This window comes from Chelonia mydas, chromosome 6 (assembly GCF_015237465.2).
Source record: "Chelonia mydas isolate rCheMyd1 chromosome 6, rCheMyd1.pri.v2, whole genome shotgun sequence".
NCBI lineage: Eukaryota > Metazoa > Chordata > Testudines > Cheloniidae > Chelonia > Chelonia mydas.
In genome coordinates, this window is record NC_051246.2 from 86,750,527 (window position 1) to 86,763,751 (window position 13,225).

At 40.5% G+C, this 13,225-nt stretch overlaps 1 protein-coding gene across 8 annotated transcripts in view; it reads right to left on the reverse strand.

Moving 5' to 3' along the window:
• BAZ1A (bromodomain adjacent to zinc finger domain 1A) overlaps positions 1 to 13,225 on the reverse strand; it is a 115,077-nt gene that overhangs the window by 22,597 nt on the left and 79,255 nt on the right. For 6 of the 8 annotated variants that reach the window (XM_037900594.2, XM_007065259.4, XM_043548200.1 and 3 more), the window contains 4 exons: positions 10,832 to 11,443; positions 6,992 to 7,158; positions 6,658 to 6,812; positions 5,541 to 5,689 (listed from right to left, as the gene is read on the reverse strand). In XM_037900594.2, coding sequence (XP_037756522.1) covers positions 5,541 to 5,689; positions 6,658 to 6,812; positions 6,992 to 7,158; positions 10,832 to 11,443 — 1,083 coding nt within the window. The remainder of the gene's footprint in view (positions 1 to 5,540; positions 5,690 to 6,657; positions 6,813 to 6,991; positions 7,159 to 10,831; positions 11,444 to 13,225) is intronic. The other 2 variants (XM_027827556.3, XM_043548201.1) reach the window with 1 other exon arrangement.

Below are 13,225 nucleotides of genomic sequence, written 5' to 3' on the forward strand. Positions count from 1 at the left end.
AAGAGTTCAGAGTGGGTAAGAAAAAAGTTATGTCCTACTTGGCTGCTTCTTCCCTACAGGTGCAGTAGAGGTGAGGTCTGAATCTGTCCCTGAGATTTTAAATGACCAACAAGCTGTCTGGAAATTTATGCAAACTACATTGTCAGAAGACTACCCCGCTACTGTTACGAAGCGTCATGTCAACACAGACAAGTGGATCTGTCTAGACAAGTGCCATAGTGGAAGAATTGTTAGCCAATAACCTAGAACAGGAAGGAAGGCAATGTATATGGTTATCCAGGATTACGTCTGTTAGTTGGTGGTCCACTAACAACGATAAACTTCCTGATAATGAAGATTAACATTGCTGCTGCTAAAAAAGAAGCAAGCTCCTCCCCAGTGTTGAAAGAAGCAGTCTGGAGAACTGTAAGCAGAGCAAAGCCAGTATGTCACTACTAAAGTGCATGGATTATGCCACCTACATTGCCAGTCACGGAGTGGCTACAGGAATGGTCTGCAGTTCAGCTGCTGGCAAAGCACCTTCTCCCCAGGGACAGAAGTCCCAACCGTACCCTCTCATTTACTAGGTCACGTCGAGGTTAAGTGTTCTTCATCCAAGGCTCTCCCTTTCTTCCCACCCAGCATCTGGTACTAGAGTGTGGCTCCTCCTAGCACTGCCTATATTTATGTTAAACTTCCAGTTTAGACACTGGTTGTGAGAAAAGGCAGAAACTAAAGCCCTGCAATGACTATACAAATATAGAAAGAGAGACTCTCTCGCCACCCAGTGAGGAGACAGAAAGAGTTTAAGATAGGGAAGCTGGGCAAAAGACCTGAGGTTTTGGCAAATCTGAATCTACCTCTATTTATTATTTAAAATTCAAAAGAGAGGAAGGTTATTTTTGTGATTAAAGCAGTGGTTAAAAGGACTCGGGATCTGGGTTCAGTGCCCAGCTCTGCCACAGATTTCGTGTGACCAGTTAAGTCATTTTTATCATAGAGTCCCAGTTCCCTTTGTGTAGCAGCTTTTTCCTCCTACCCTTTGTCTATTCAGATTGTCAACTCTTTGGGGAAAAAGGATATTCTTTTCCTGTGCCTTTACAGAGAAAGTGTGGGACCTCCTGAGCTCAGTTGAGGCCATTAGGTCCAACTGCACTAGATAACTTGTTTGATAAATCCATATTGTCACATGTCAGTAACAATGTGTTCAGAGAACAGTTTTCTATTTCAAAAAGTTTCAAGGAAGGGTTCCTATGTAATCATATTATGTTGTAGATTTTTATGTCGCTCAGACAGTAAAAAATAAACTAACAAGTTTTGCTTCTATGAACTTGTACAGATTTCTACATCAAAATCCTTCTGACTGACTTCCTTCTGACTCTGCCAAAAAAGTAAAACATTTTGCCCTTAAAATTATTTTTATTTTTACCTCAAGCACCATTTAGATGTGCAGGAAGAAACAGTCTTACGATTTCAGAGCTCTACTCCCTCATTCTATGCAAGAGACTATAGAATTATCAACACGTCAAGAAAAAAAAGTGACAAAATATTTCAATTTTTTCTAACTCTTAAAAATACAGAACATTTTTTAAATTTACCATCTTTCTGACTAGACTGGTCTTCCTCCCTCTTCCTCTTTTTATCCCCCCTTTGGTTCCTTTTATTATCTTCTGCATCACCTAATGTTAAATTTGTAAAGTTATTTCAAGCAACTTTTTAATTAAAGTTGAAAACCACTGTTCTACCATAAGGGGAAAGCTTATCAGACAGAACTTTCTCGGGGGCTGGTCTGAGACTGTGAAGCATCACAAACCTCACCAACTTCTGCTCCAAGCATAAGGCACACTTCTTTGACCTTGCCAATTTTAACACACATTTTTTAACACACAAGAGGATGCTTTCATTTTCAGATCTTTCAATATAGAATTTTTGCAAGCCCAACTGTGTACAACAGAAGGGACCACCACCCTTCTCTGGTACTGGAATTCTCTCTAGTATTTTTGGGTTAATTTTGTCCATATGCTGGACCAACAACAACAACACAACAAATTTTTGTACAAGTCCCATCACTGCACAACAGCCGATATATAATGCAGTGTAGCTTCAAAACCAATTTGTTGTTTAATCTAGCTGCCAGACTGAAAGATGAGCAACTAACAAGCAATCTGCCGAGCACTCTTATAGATGGTACTGTTTCCTGCATTTCCTAAATTCCCCTTTGAATTTTGTTACTCTGTCAGTCACTCTCTGCTGCTCCACTTGTGTGTTGTGTGCCTACTGCCGATCTCAATTTTCTATAATCAGTGGCAGAGTTCTCTTTGCAGCCTGGTGCACACACTGAACACAAAAGAACAGAGTTGAGCATCTGGTCATTCAACTTCTGTGCCGGTTTCCTTTGTCTACTGTACACCCTGGAGGCTGCAAGAAGTAAAACTGGCAGTAATCATAGTAAATTTCACTCTGAAATTCCTTCAGTGCTCATAAAGCACTATGGATGGGAGAGTAGGAGAGGTGGAAATTGAGCCAAGGGTAAAAACTGTTTTCAAATGTGGCTCCAACTCCTAATGAGAACAGGAACTAAAACAAAGGGGAAGATAAAAGAGCAGGGAAATGGAAAGAAGAAATGGCAAGAGGGAAAACAAAAAAAGTGAAGGGATTCTACTGTAACTTTTGTTTGTTTTAGAAGAATGGAGGGGTCCTATTCTTACAGAAAGTTCACCCCAGGAAGCTCTCCTGTACATAAAGCTCCACGACTTCCAGCATTTTTACCATCAAAACTAATTAAACCTGCTGAAGTGGAGCTCAAATAACCAACCTTTTCAAGAGATAATTCAATTTTCCCTTTATTCTTTTAGACCTGGCCCTACAAACCAGGCTTGTTTTATCTTCTTAAAGCAGGATTAGCTTTTTTTCCTTTTTTCCTGGTTAGAATTCTTTAAAAAATGAGCAGGCTTTGTTCTAGAACATCTTAGCTTGGTTTATGTATAAAGTAACTGCAACAAAATGACTTTTCTGTGCACAAGGGCCACCTGACCAAAAATACCAAGTGGCCCTGTGTCTTGGGGGTTGACAAGAAAGCTTGTGGAGTAAAATATAGCATCACTTTGCCAAGGCAGACTCTGATACAGAATTCGGTGAGATTGGTTGGTGTACACAATTTCTGTGCCAGTATAAACTATTTCAGTTGGGGGGTAGGGGGTGTTGCTGTAATATAGTTAGAACAGTATAATTAAAGCAGTACAATTTCCCTCTCCCTCCTGCCCAGCGTGGACGCAATTATACCAAATATAAAAGGTGCCTTATATTAGTACAATATATTCCCCTTCCCTGCATGGAAATAAGCTATACTGGCATAATAGTTCCATACTGGGGTGGTGTGGGGTCTGTAGTGCTTTAACAATACCAGTTTAGTTAAATCAGTATGGCTACTGTTTTAAGTTGGCACAGTCTTGAAAGGAGAAGTAAGGACATAGGAGATTTAAGGCCTGCCACTTGGACAAGCCTGCTATCCTACAACACTATTAGATTTCTTTGTAAGACAACAGAACAAACCTGTATGAAATCACGATTCCTACCCTCTTCCCCCCAAAAATTTAACCATTAGGACTATGGAAAACTGGGAACAAAGAAAACAGAATATTTAAGTAATCTATAAAATGGACTCTCAAATGTATATGGGACTAAAGTGACCAAAAATTTTTGCTCAGATAGTTTTTGCTGAAAAATGCCATTTCAGGGCAAATAAACTATTCATAAATTTGACAAGTGGTTTTGGCTAAATCTAAAAAAAAAAAAAAAAAAAAAAAAAAAAAAAAAAAAAAATTTACCAAACACCATTGACATTTTCAAAATGAAATTTTTTGACTTTTCATTTCAAAACCATGTTTTGTTTAAAAATTTACACAGTTAATTTTAAAAAACCCACCCAAAAATGTAACACTGAATGGAAAAAAATGTGGGGCGGGGGGGAGAGAAGAGGAGGTTTGGGTCGATCAAACAATGTTTGATCCAAAACACTTAAAATTATGCTTCTCATTGGGAAAAGTCCTTACAAGCATAAAGGCTGCAGAACTAAAAAGTATTTAGCTTAATTTCGGTAACTAGGCACTTCAGTTTTTTTCCTAAAATTTCTAAGGAACAATTTAGAAGATAAATTACTTTAACAGGGATTCTCTGAAGAAGGAAAAGACTATGATAAAGCAACAAACAAACAAAAAAAAGGGGGGGGGGGGGGGGAAATCTATGAAAATGTTGTGATTTGCCAAGTAGGATAAGCTTGTTTAGGTGTTTGTATCACCTTTGTATTGTGAGTTACAGATATGTATGGTATATCTGTATTTCAAACTTGTGCTGTGCATCTGGGTGATATCCCCAGACAGATTGGCATCAGCACTGCCTAGCCTGTTCAATGGCCCATCAAGGGTCATCAACTGTACAATGAACCCATTGAAAAGAACCAGGGAATACACCTTATGAGTCAGCAAGGCATGTGATATGCCTATGGACAGAGAACTTTAAGGCTTTTTCATGCCATGTGCTGGGCAGCTTGTGTTTGGGACAAAGGAAGTAACAAACCACATAGCAAAAAAGACTATAAAAGGCAGCTGTATCATCTCTATTTGGTCTTCATTCCTGCTTCTTACCTCTGGAGTAACAAACTGAAGCTCTGAACAAAGGACTGAATGACCCCATCCAAGCTGGGGATGTGTTCCAGAGGGACTTTCAAGCCAGTAAACTCACCAAATACTCCTAAGAACTTGACATATGGACTTTGAAATCTCTGTATGTATCTGACTGCTTTATCATTTAATAACTCTCTTCTTGGTCTCTCTTTTATAATAAACCTTTAGTTTTAGATGCTAAAGGATTGGCTGGCAGTGTGGTATTTTGGATAAGATCCAACCTAATATTGACCTGGCAATGTGGCTGGCCCTTTGGGGTTCAGAAGAACATTTTGTATAGAGAGTAGAGTTTTTTAAATAACTTCTCACTGTACTGGACCTAGGTGCTGACTGGGAGCCAGAGTACTGGAATGCAACAAGGAGGCTGTGTGATTTGTTTTTTTAGCTTCTTGATAACCAGTGTGGGGAATCAAAACTACAGTTTGTGACTGGTTGGTGAGTTTAACTTCAGTGTTAACCACCTGTTTTTCCGCTCTCCCTTTTGCATCCTGTCCTGATCTTGGCATTTTCAGTGAGGGCTACCCCAGGCAAGTTGTCTTGTCCAAGGTGTTCTACACTTTATACTACAAGCTTTTTTGGTCAAATTCCCTAGAGTACACACTAGAGGCCACATGGCCCAAGAGCAGAAACTATAGAAAGTATTTGGGGAACTTGAACATTCCCCAGTGTTCCACAGATGCACAGCAATAATTGCTGTAAAATAACCACTTCTTGAATATTTTTATTTTCACAGTGTCCATGGAAAGGTGTTAGTTATGTGTTATTTTGTCCTGGTACAGTATCACCAAAACACTTCATGAAAGAAATAAAAAAAATCTGTTTCTCTTCAAAAAAATCGAATACAGAAATGAAGCTGTGGTATCAAGATTAAATGCTTACCAAGTGGTGCTTTGAGGAACCTGCGCTCGATGCCTTGCTCTATCTGAAGCAGTGCAGATGCCAAGTAACGGACCACATTATTAACTGGCTGCGGAGTGCTCGTATTTGTTGATGCAGTGCTTGGAGCTTCAGTTTTTAATCCAACAAGTCTACAATTTTTAAAAAAAGTTAATAGGATTTATAGGATTTTAAATGCTACGCCATAGGTTACAAGAATTGGCCCCAGGAATTACATTACATTATATATATAAATATAAAAGACTGACAGTTGTAGGAAAAATGTTTTACTCAGTTCCCCCCTCAAATAAACAGTATAAGTTATTATAAGACTGCAGTATAGCAATGTACAACAAACCAAATACAAGAACATAAAAACTGGCCAAGCAGCTGGCTCCAGGGCCCACTGCTCAGGTGGCTCCAGGGACAGCCACACTTGTCACTGCTGGAGTGGCCCCGGGGCCAGCTGCACTGGCCTCTGCTCGGGAGGTCCCAGGGACTGCCAAGCAGCGGTTTCCCCCAGGCAGCTAGAGCAGCGGCTGCTTAGTGGCCCCCAGGCAGCTGGTGCCGCTGGCCCCGGGGCACCCCTGCAGCCCCGCAAGATTTAGTCAGGGGTATTTATAATGTAAGTCACGGGCAGGTCGGGGGGGCCGTGAATTTTTGTTTATTGCCAGTGACCTGTCCGTGACTTATACTGTAAATACCCCGTGACTAAATCGTAGGCTTAATTATACAGTCTATTGAGCTTTTTTCCCTGCCAAATTAAGTCTGGATGCTGGTTGCCAGACAGATCAAATATGTATGTATTTTGCAACATAGTACTTGACCTATTTTATTTAAACATACAAAGTAACAAACACTGTCATGCAAATACTAGAGCAAAGTTCTATACCTCACTGGATATTAATACATTGCTTAAAAACACTGATATTTTTAATATAGAAAATGTTGGTTTATCAAAAGTTTATCAAAACATTTATCAAAAGTTATGGCAGTTAGTTTAGCAAGGTAGTGATGTGCAAAAAGTCAACCTACACAAAAATCCCATAACAGACATGGAAAACCACCATTTCAAGATTGGTAAAGAAAAGATATTTGCTATTTAAATCCCAGCTCTTACCTGTCTTTTAAAATAAACTTGGCTTGATCATCTGTTTCCATTTCTTCAACATCCTCATTCACAGTTTTAATGATACCATTTTCCTTGTTTTCCTCATTTAGCAGCTCATACTGCCCATTTTCTAAGGCTGCTCTCCAAGATTGCCTGTCTGTAACCTGAAGAAAACATGAATGAGAGCCTGCAGACTTCTGGTTGTGCAAATAATTGTACACATTTAACTTGAATTTCAAATTAAATAAGAAGAGCATGCAGATTTCTTGTTCAGGCAAAAGAGTGAGCAGCACTGTTTGGTTCCTAGAAACACCACTTTCCATGAAAGACTATAATGTAATACCTTAATTGCCCCCAGTGTTCCTTGATAGATTCTGTCTTCAATGTCCAAAAGAAAGTCTCTAAGTCTCAGTTCAAGCTGCTTTTCTGCAGACATTTGAAATGTATCATGTGCATTCTGTATTCTTCCCCGCCCTGATGAAAGAGGTTTGTTGTCACTTTGAGGTTTGTCTGCAATAACCAATACGCTTTTTGTTAGGGCTTTCTATTTCTTAAGTGACCAGAAAATGCACTTTCCATAAATAGGATTATTATTAACAAAAAGTAGTAGTTCTTTAAAATGCTTTCTAATAATGAGAGGTATCTCAGTATTGAGATTTTCATATCATAGTAGAATCTAACCCAAACCAGGATCAAATATCTACATACCCAAAGAAAGATTGATATTAACATCCAGATCGCCCCAAAGCAAGCAGATTAAAGGGATATTGTTTATTTAAAAATCACATGCCTATCTTAAAAGCGTTTACCTACCACTTTAACAAGTAACAGTCAGTAGTCTCTGACATTACTAACTCATTTTTCACATTGTCTAGATGTTAAGTTGACACTGTCCCTTTAAAAAAGTCAAATGAAAGAATGGGATAATAAAAGCTTTAAGATATGAAAAGAAATGTCAAACAGCACATTATAATAATAAGAGAAGTTAAATATATGCCAAAGACTGGAAGGCACAAAAAAGTTGACAGCACACTCAAAGATTAAACCCATAGTTTGTAAAAGCATCATGGATGGCAAAAGCCTTTGTTCACGGGATGTAAGGGAGCTGGGGTGGGAGCGTGCTGAGGAGAGAAGTACACAAAACTAGGAGGCAGTCAGTCAAGAATGAACTGACAGAAGCTGTTGGTAATGGTAACTCCTCGATTTTTTTTTGCGGGGGGGGGGGGGAGGGGGGAAGAGGGATTTCTATAGGGATGTAAAAGTTGATACAGTCTTATCAGTTTTGGTTAACAGTTAACAAATTAAACTTTGCTGCCAGCTGGAGCCCAGGACTCCACTGCCGCCCCAGGCGTGGGGGCTGGCAATTGGGGTCCCATGTAATAGCATGCCTAGTTCCCCGGTTAAAGGTTTAACTGTGTAACCGATAAAATTTTAATCGGATACAGAGTTACTTTTTTTAACCACTATTTACATCCCTAGATTTCTATTACTCTCATTTGCAAGTAATGAAACAATTTCCATACATCTCCACCAGGTACTATTACTCTAAGGTGTGTGTGGATGGTTCTCTTTTTGGCTTAGGCCTTGTGCATGAATCAAATGGCAGCCCGTGATTTGCAAAGAGATGATATTGCAAAAGTTGATAGGTACTGGAGAAACATTTTAAATTAAGGGTTATCGGGTTCTATTCTTATTTTTAAGCCAGTTGTGCGGTTGGGAAGGGGGAAGGAAGGAGGAAAACAATAAGCTGCTGCCTATAACATTTAAAAGTAATACCTTGGTAGTATTTTAAATCATTTACAACATATTGTTGATCCATTCAACTGTAGGAAATGGGGGAGTTGCTAAGTTCTGTTACAATGGAATTCCAACCAAAAGTAAAATTACCATGGCTATATCTCATCACTGCAGCATAATTTGCAACTGTTTACCACAGAATTCGTTCCTTTGTTGAATAAACTGGACCAGAGTTCCTGTCCAGAGTACATGGTTTTATCATTAGCAGTAACGGGGAAAGAGGTGGAGTTTTTACACATTTATACTATAGTTTTTTCTCTGTTTGTAAATGAAAACCTAAAACATACCCAAGGAAATAAATGTGTGTGTGAGAGACCAACATCCATTTATATCAGGGGCACCTCTCACATGGACATTAGCTAGATGAGGCACACATCTATTTATATGGCCCTTGTTACCAAAAAGTCATCTAAAGATTTAAAAAAACAAAAAAACAAAACAAAAAAAACCCACGCTTCTAGCCCTCATGTCTGCAGAGACAACCTTCCAAAGGAAGGCAAAACAATGAGTCTCCAGATGGCCTGAAACAACCACCACCCAATGGTGTTAATTCCCTTACCCCCTATTAATCTGAGTGTCAATTCCAAAGTCCAACAGTTACATTTCACTGCTAACATTAGCTATTCTTTCATTTTAGCAGATGTAATGGAGGTAGGAGGTGGGAGTAAAGTCCATAACGCTTGGAACTGGGAGTTGATGCAGCGAAGAAAATGCAGAGGGAAAAAAACAGAGGACACACACAAAGACAAAGAAAAAGGAAAGAAAAAGAAAAAGGAAGAAACACACAAGTATGTAAGTAGCTCTGACCAGAAAGGGAACATATTTTCCTTAGAGTGAAGAATGTGACAAGATACTAAACAAAGTTTAATTACTATATAAAGGCTCTGTTTTCCCTCTGCTCTCTTTGCAAACCTCCACTGACAACAGTGGGAGATCAGCTTTGGATTGAAGAGAATAGAAAGTGTCCTGGATGCATTTCCTGACCCACTGACTATAATTAAACAAGGAATCCAGACCACTCCTCTGAATGAGTTTGCCACCCCTACCTAGACTGTCTCAAGAGATAGTTCACTGTGGATAACTTCACAGGAATTTTACATAATTCAAGACTTAGGGCCAAGTCTACACTACAGCCTAAGTTGGTATAACTTATGTTGCTCAGGGGTGTGAAAAAGCCTCCTCTCCGCCCCCAAGCAACGCAAGTTTCACACTGTCCATACTGGTGCTGTCTGCTTCTTGCTGAGGTGGAGTAATTATGCCGACGGGAGAGTGCTCTCCCATCGGCATAACGCGTGTTCACCAGATGCGCTATAGCAGCATCGGTGCAGGTACACCGATGTCGCGCTGTAATGTAGACTTGCCCTAAATGACACACTTTGAAGATACCACTGAAAGTTTCCTTTTCAGTTAAATTTCTGCAAAAAACAACTTCAAAAAACGTAGTAAATTTGTTTGAAGTATACACAAGACACAGCCTTTACTTGTATCAGTGATATATGCAACTGTGTTACTGGTAGAAAAAATGAGGCTTACATATAGATATACTAAACACAAAAAAATTGTTCAATAGTTTCAAGGAAGCTTCCAAATTTGACACACACAAAAGCAATGTTATTCTTCAGAAAAAGCTACCCTTGTAGGGAGGACGTGCCAACATGTGTATAGAAACTTCTGCACTGTTAAGCCTGTGCATGTCACACAAAGGGTAGCACAGTTAGGTCTTTGTGCCAAATTCTTGGGAAAAAGCAATCAGGCAACATATCACTGTTTACTCTATTCATATTAATCAGTTCTGCACAGGTTTTGAATTATTTCACACATCATCATATGAAAAGCTATCCCCCCAGCCAAGTCAAAGTAATAGTAGAGGACACAAGGAGAGGTGATTGTCTTCAGAGGCAGACCAACTTGTCTTTTCTTTCAGAGCAGAAATATTGAGATATCATCAACATACTGAAAATGAACTCATGTCAGATACCAGTGTTCAGGATCTACCATCTACACCAAAGTTTTCTTTTACTTTTAAGATTCCCTTGCCTTTTTCCTAGTTATGCATGCTGTAGCTAGCTTCTTCCCAGGTGCGTATAGCTAAAGACTTTGTCAAAAGACCAACAATAGCAACTCTGATTTATGAAACAACATCGAAAAAACAGTGAAGCCACTACCCTTCCACTGAGACACCCATGCAATACATTATCCATCACAAAAATACATTGAAACCTGTTTTCTGAAAAGCAAATAGTTCAATTACTAAGACATTTGGTAGAATTATTTAATCATTTTATAGGAGATTCTAATAAGAATGACAAGCTTTTATAATGCTACTCTGAAATCAATTGTGAAAGCAAATTAAGATCAAATACATTTGGAAGAAGTTGCCCTTTACCTGGAATATGGAATTTTTCCACAGGAAAACTGTTTAGTTGTTCATATATTCTATTTTTCTCTTGTAACAGAGTTTCTTTTAAGGCACTCTCCCTATGTCCTCGGGAATTCAGAGCCTCTAGCAGTTGATCCAGTTGTTCCCGAGAATTGTAAAAGCACCAGCGGTTTGGCTTATATACTGGTCTTGGCACCTCTACAGCAATACTGGTATATGAATCTTGGTCAATATTGGAGGTAGATTCAGATGACTTCAAAGACTCTCCAGTTTTAGTGGATACCTGAAGTTCGTTTGTGATGAGAGACTGTATGCTATTCTGAAAGGAAGAGGGTCGTGGCAATAACATGTCTTCCGTGAGACCAGAATAGTCCTCTTCTATAAACAATCCAGGAACAGAGGGGAAAATCCAGTAGCGTCGGTACATGCGGTCACGACCCAGTGGAGAGATATTGGTGCAGGCTGTAGCATTCTGAATCTTTTCTATAAGTTCCTTCTCTTTCTTTTGTTGCTCCCATTTTAAAGCTTCTTCCTCCTCAGCAGTAAGAGGTTCACTCTTTTCACAAGAAGTCTCGTCTTGCCTCGTAAATTCCTTAAGTCCATTTTGCCCTCTCTTACCTAAAAATGAAAGGAAGAAAACTGATAGTACTGTACTTGTAACCTCTGTCATTAGCTTAGATCAGTGGTCACCAACCCGTCGATCGCTATCGATAGGTTGATCCTGGGGACTCTCCCAGTCGATTGCAATCTCTGGTGCTGTAGCAAGGCTGCCGCTAAGGCAGGCTCCCTGCCTGCTGTGGCTCCACACCACTCCTGGAAGCGGCCAGCACGCCCCTGCAGATAAGGGGAGTGGGCAGGGGTCTCCATGTGCTGCTCCTGCCTGCAAGCACCGCCCCCACAGCTCCCATTGGCTGGGAATGAGGAACTGTGGCCAATGGGAGATTTAAGGGCCGTGCCTGTAGAGAGAGGCAGCGCACAGAGCCATGTGCCCCCCCTCCCCCTCCCAGGAGCTGGGCCCTTTCTTGGAGCAGTGTGGGGCCAGGGCAGGCAGGGAGCCTGCCTTAGCCTCACTGCCCGGGAGCCGCCCGTGCTAAGTGCTGCCCGGACCGGAGGCCGCAACCCAACCCTGATCCCCCTCCTGGAGCCAGCACCCATACCCCCTCCTGCACTCCAACTCCCTGCCCCAGCTGACCCCCTCCCAGAGCCAGCACCCTGCACCCTCTCCTGCACCCCAGCCCAGAGCCCCCTCCTGCACCCAAACACCCCCCCAGAGCTTGCACCCCTTACCCCCCCGCCCCAGACTCAGCCCAGAGCCTCCTCCCACACGGCGAACGCCTTGGCCCCAGCCCAGAGCTTGCCCCGCCCCCGCTGTGAAAGTGAGTGAGGGTGGGGGAGAGCAAGCAACGGAGAGAGGGGGAGATGGAGTGAGCGGGGCGGGGCTTTAGGGAAGGGGCAGGGTAGAGGGTTGCCCTTAAATTCAAAAAGTGATCTTGGGTGAGAAAAAGGTTGGAGACCACTGGCTTAGATTCTCCCACTTTCTAACAAAACTGTTGCGAATAGTCAGATCATCATCACCACCACAACCACCATTGGTCAGTAGCAAGGAACAGAATCTACTTGCATGCATAGAGGAAAGGCCTGTTTATAACAGTTTCTCCTTCCAGAACCTAGAGCAAAGTTTTATTTATTGTTCTTTATAATTATTTATGCCATTGAGAATATAAAGGTGCTACAGACAGACAATCTCTCACGATAGACCAAGTAAAATTGTAAGGATTTCACAGAGAAACCACCACAACAAAGTTCTGGCCTTGCATTTACTGCCATGAGATCTACTTAAAAAAAAACAAACAAAAAAAACCCAGAAACCAAACACACACTGTACACAAACAAAATTTCAATCCCAGTTAAATTACTTTATCCTGAACAAATTTTTCATATACTACCTTTATTTTCAACGTGGACTCACTGAAAACATTCCAGTATATGTTTTAATGAGTAAAATTGTAGTAAAAAGTCAAAGACTCTGCCAGCAACAGAGGCTGAAATAGTTAAATTGGAAAGAAGAACTTGATGTTGAAACAAATGACAGGGAATCTGCATTTCATTCCTGGCTTTTACAGAGACTTCCTGTGTAATTGTCTTCAGTTTCCTCCATTTGTAAAATGTGGATAGTAATATTTGCCTACCATATAAGCAGAATGGTATTCTAAGGCTTAATACATTAGTGTTTAAAAAAAATAAAAAAATTTAGCTTTCGCAAACATTTGTGATGATCATATCTCAACATCCAATGGAAAGCACTACAGAATTAAAAGCATTATAAAAAGACTCAGAATTCCTATTCCATGTATCAATGGAGGTCCAAAATCACCATGGGGTTTCAGAAGCAAAGAGCTT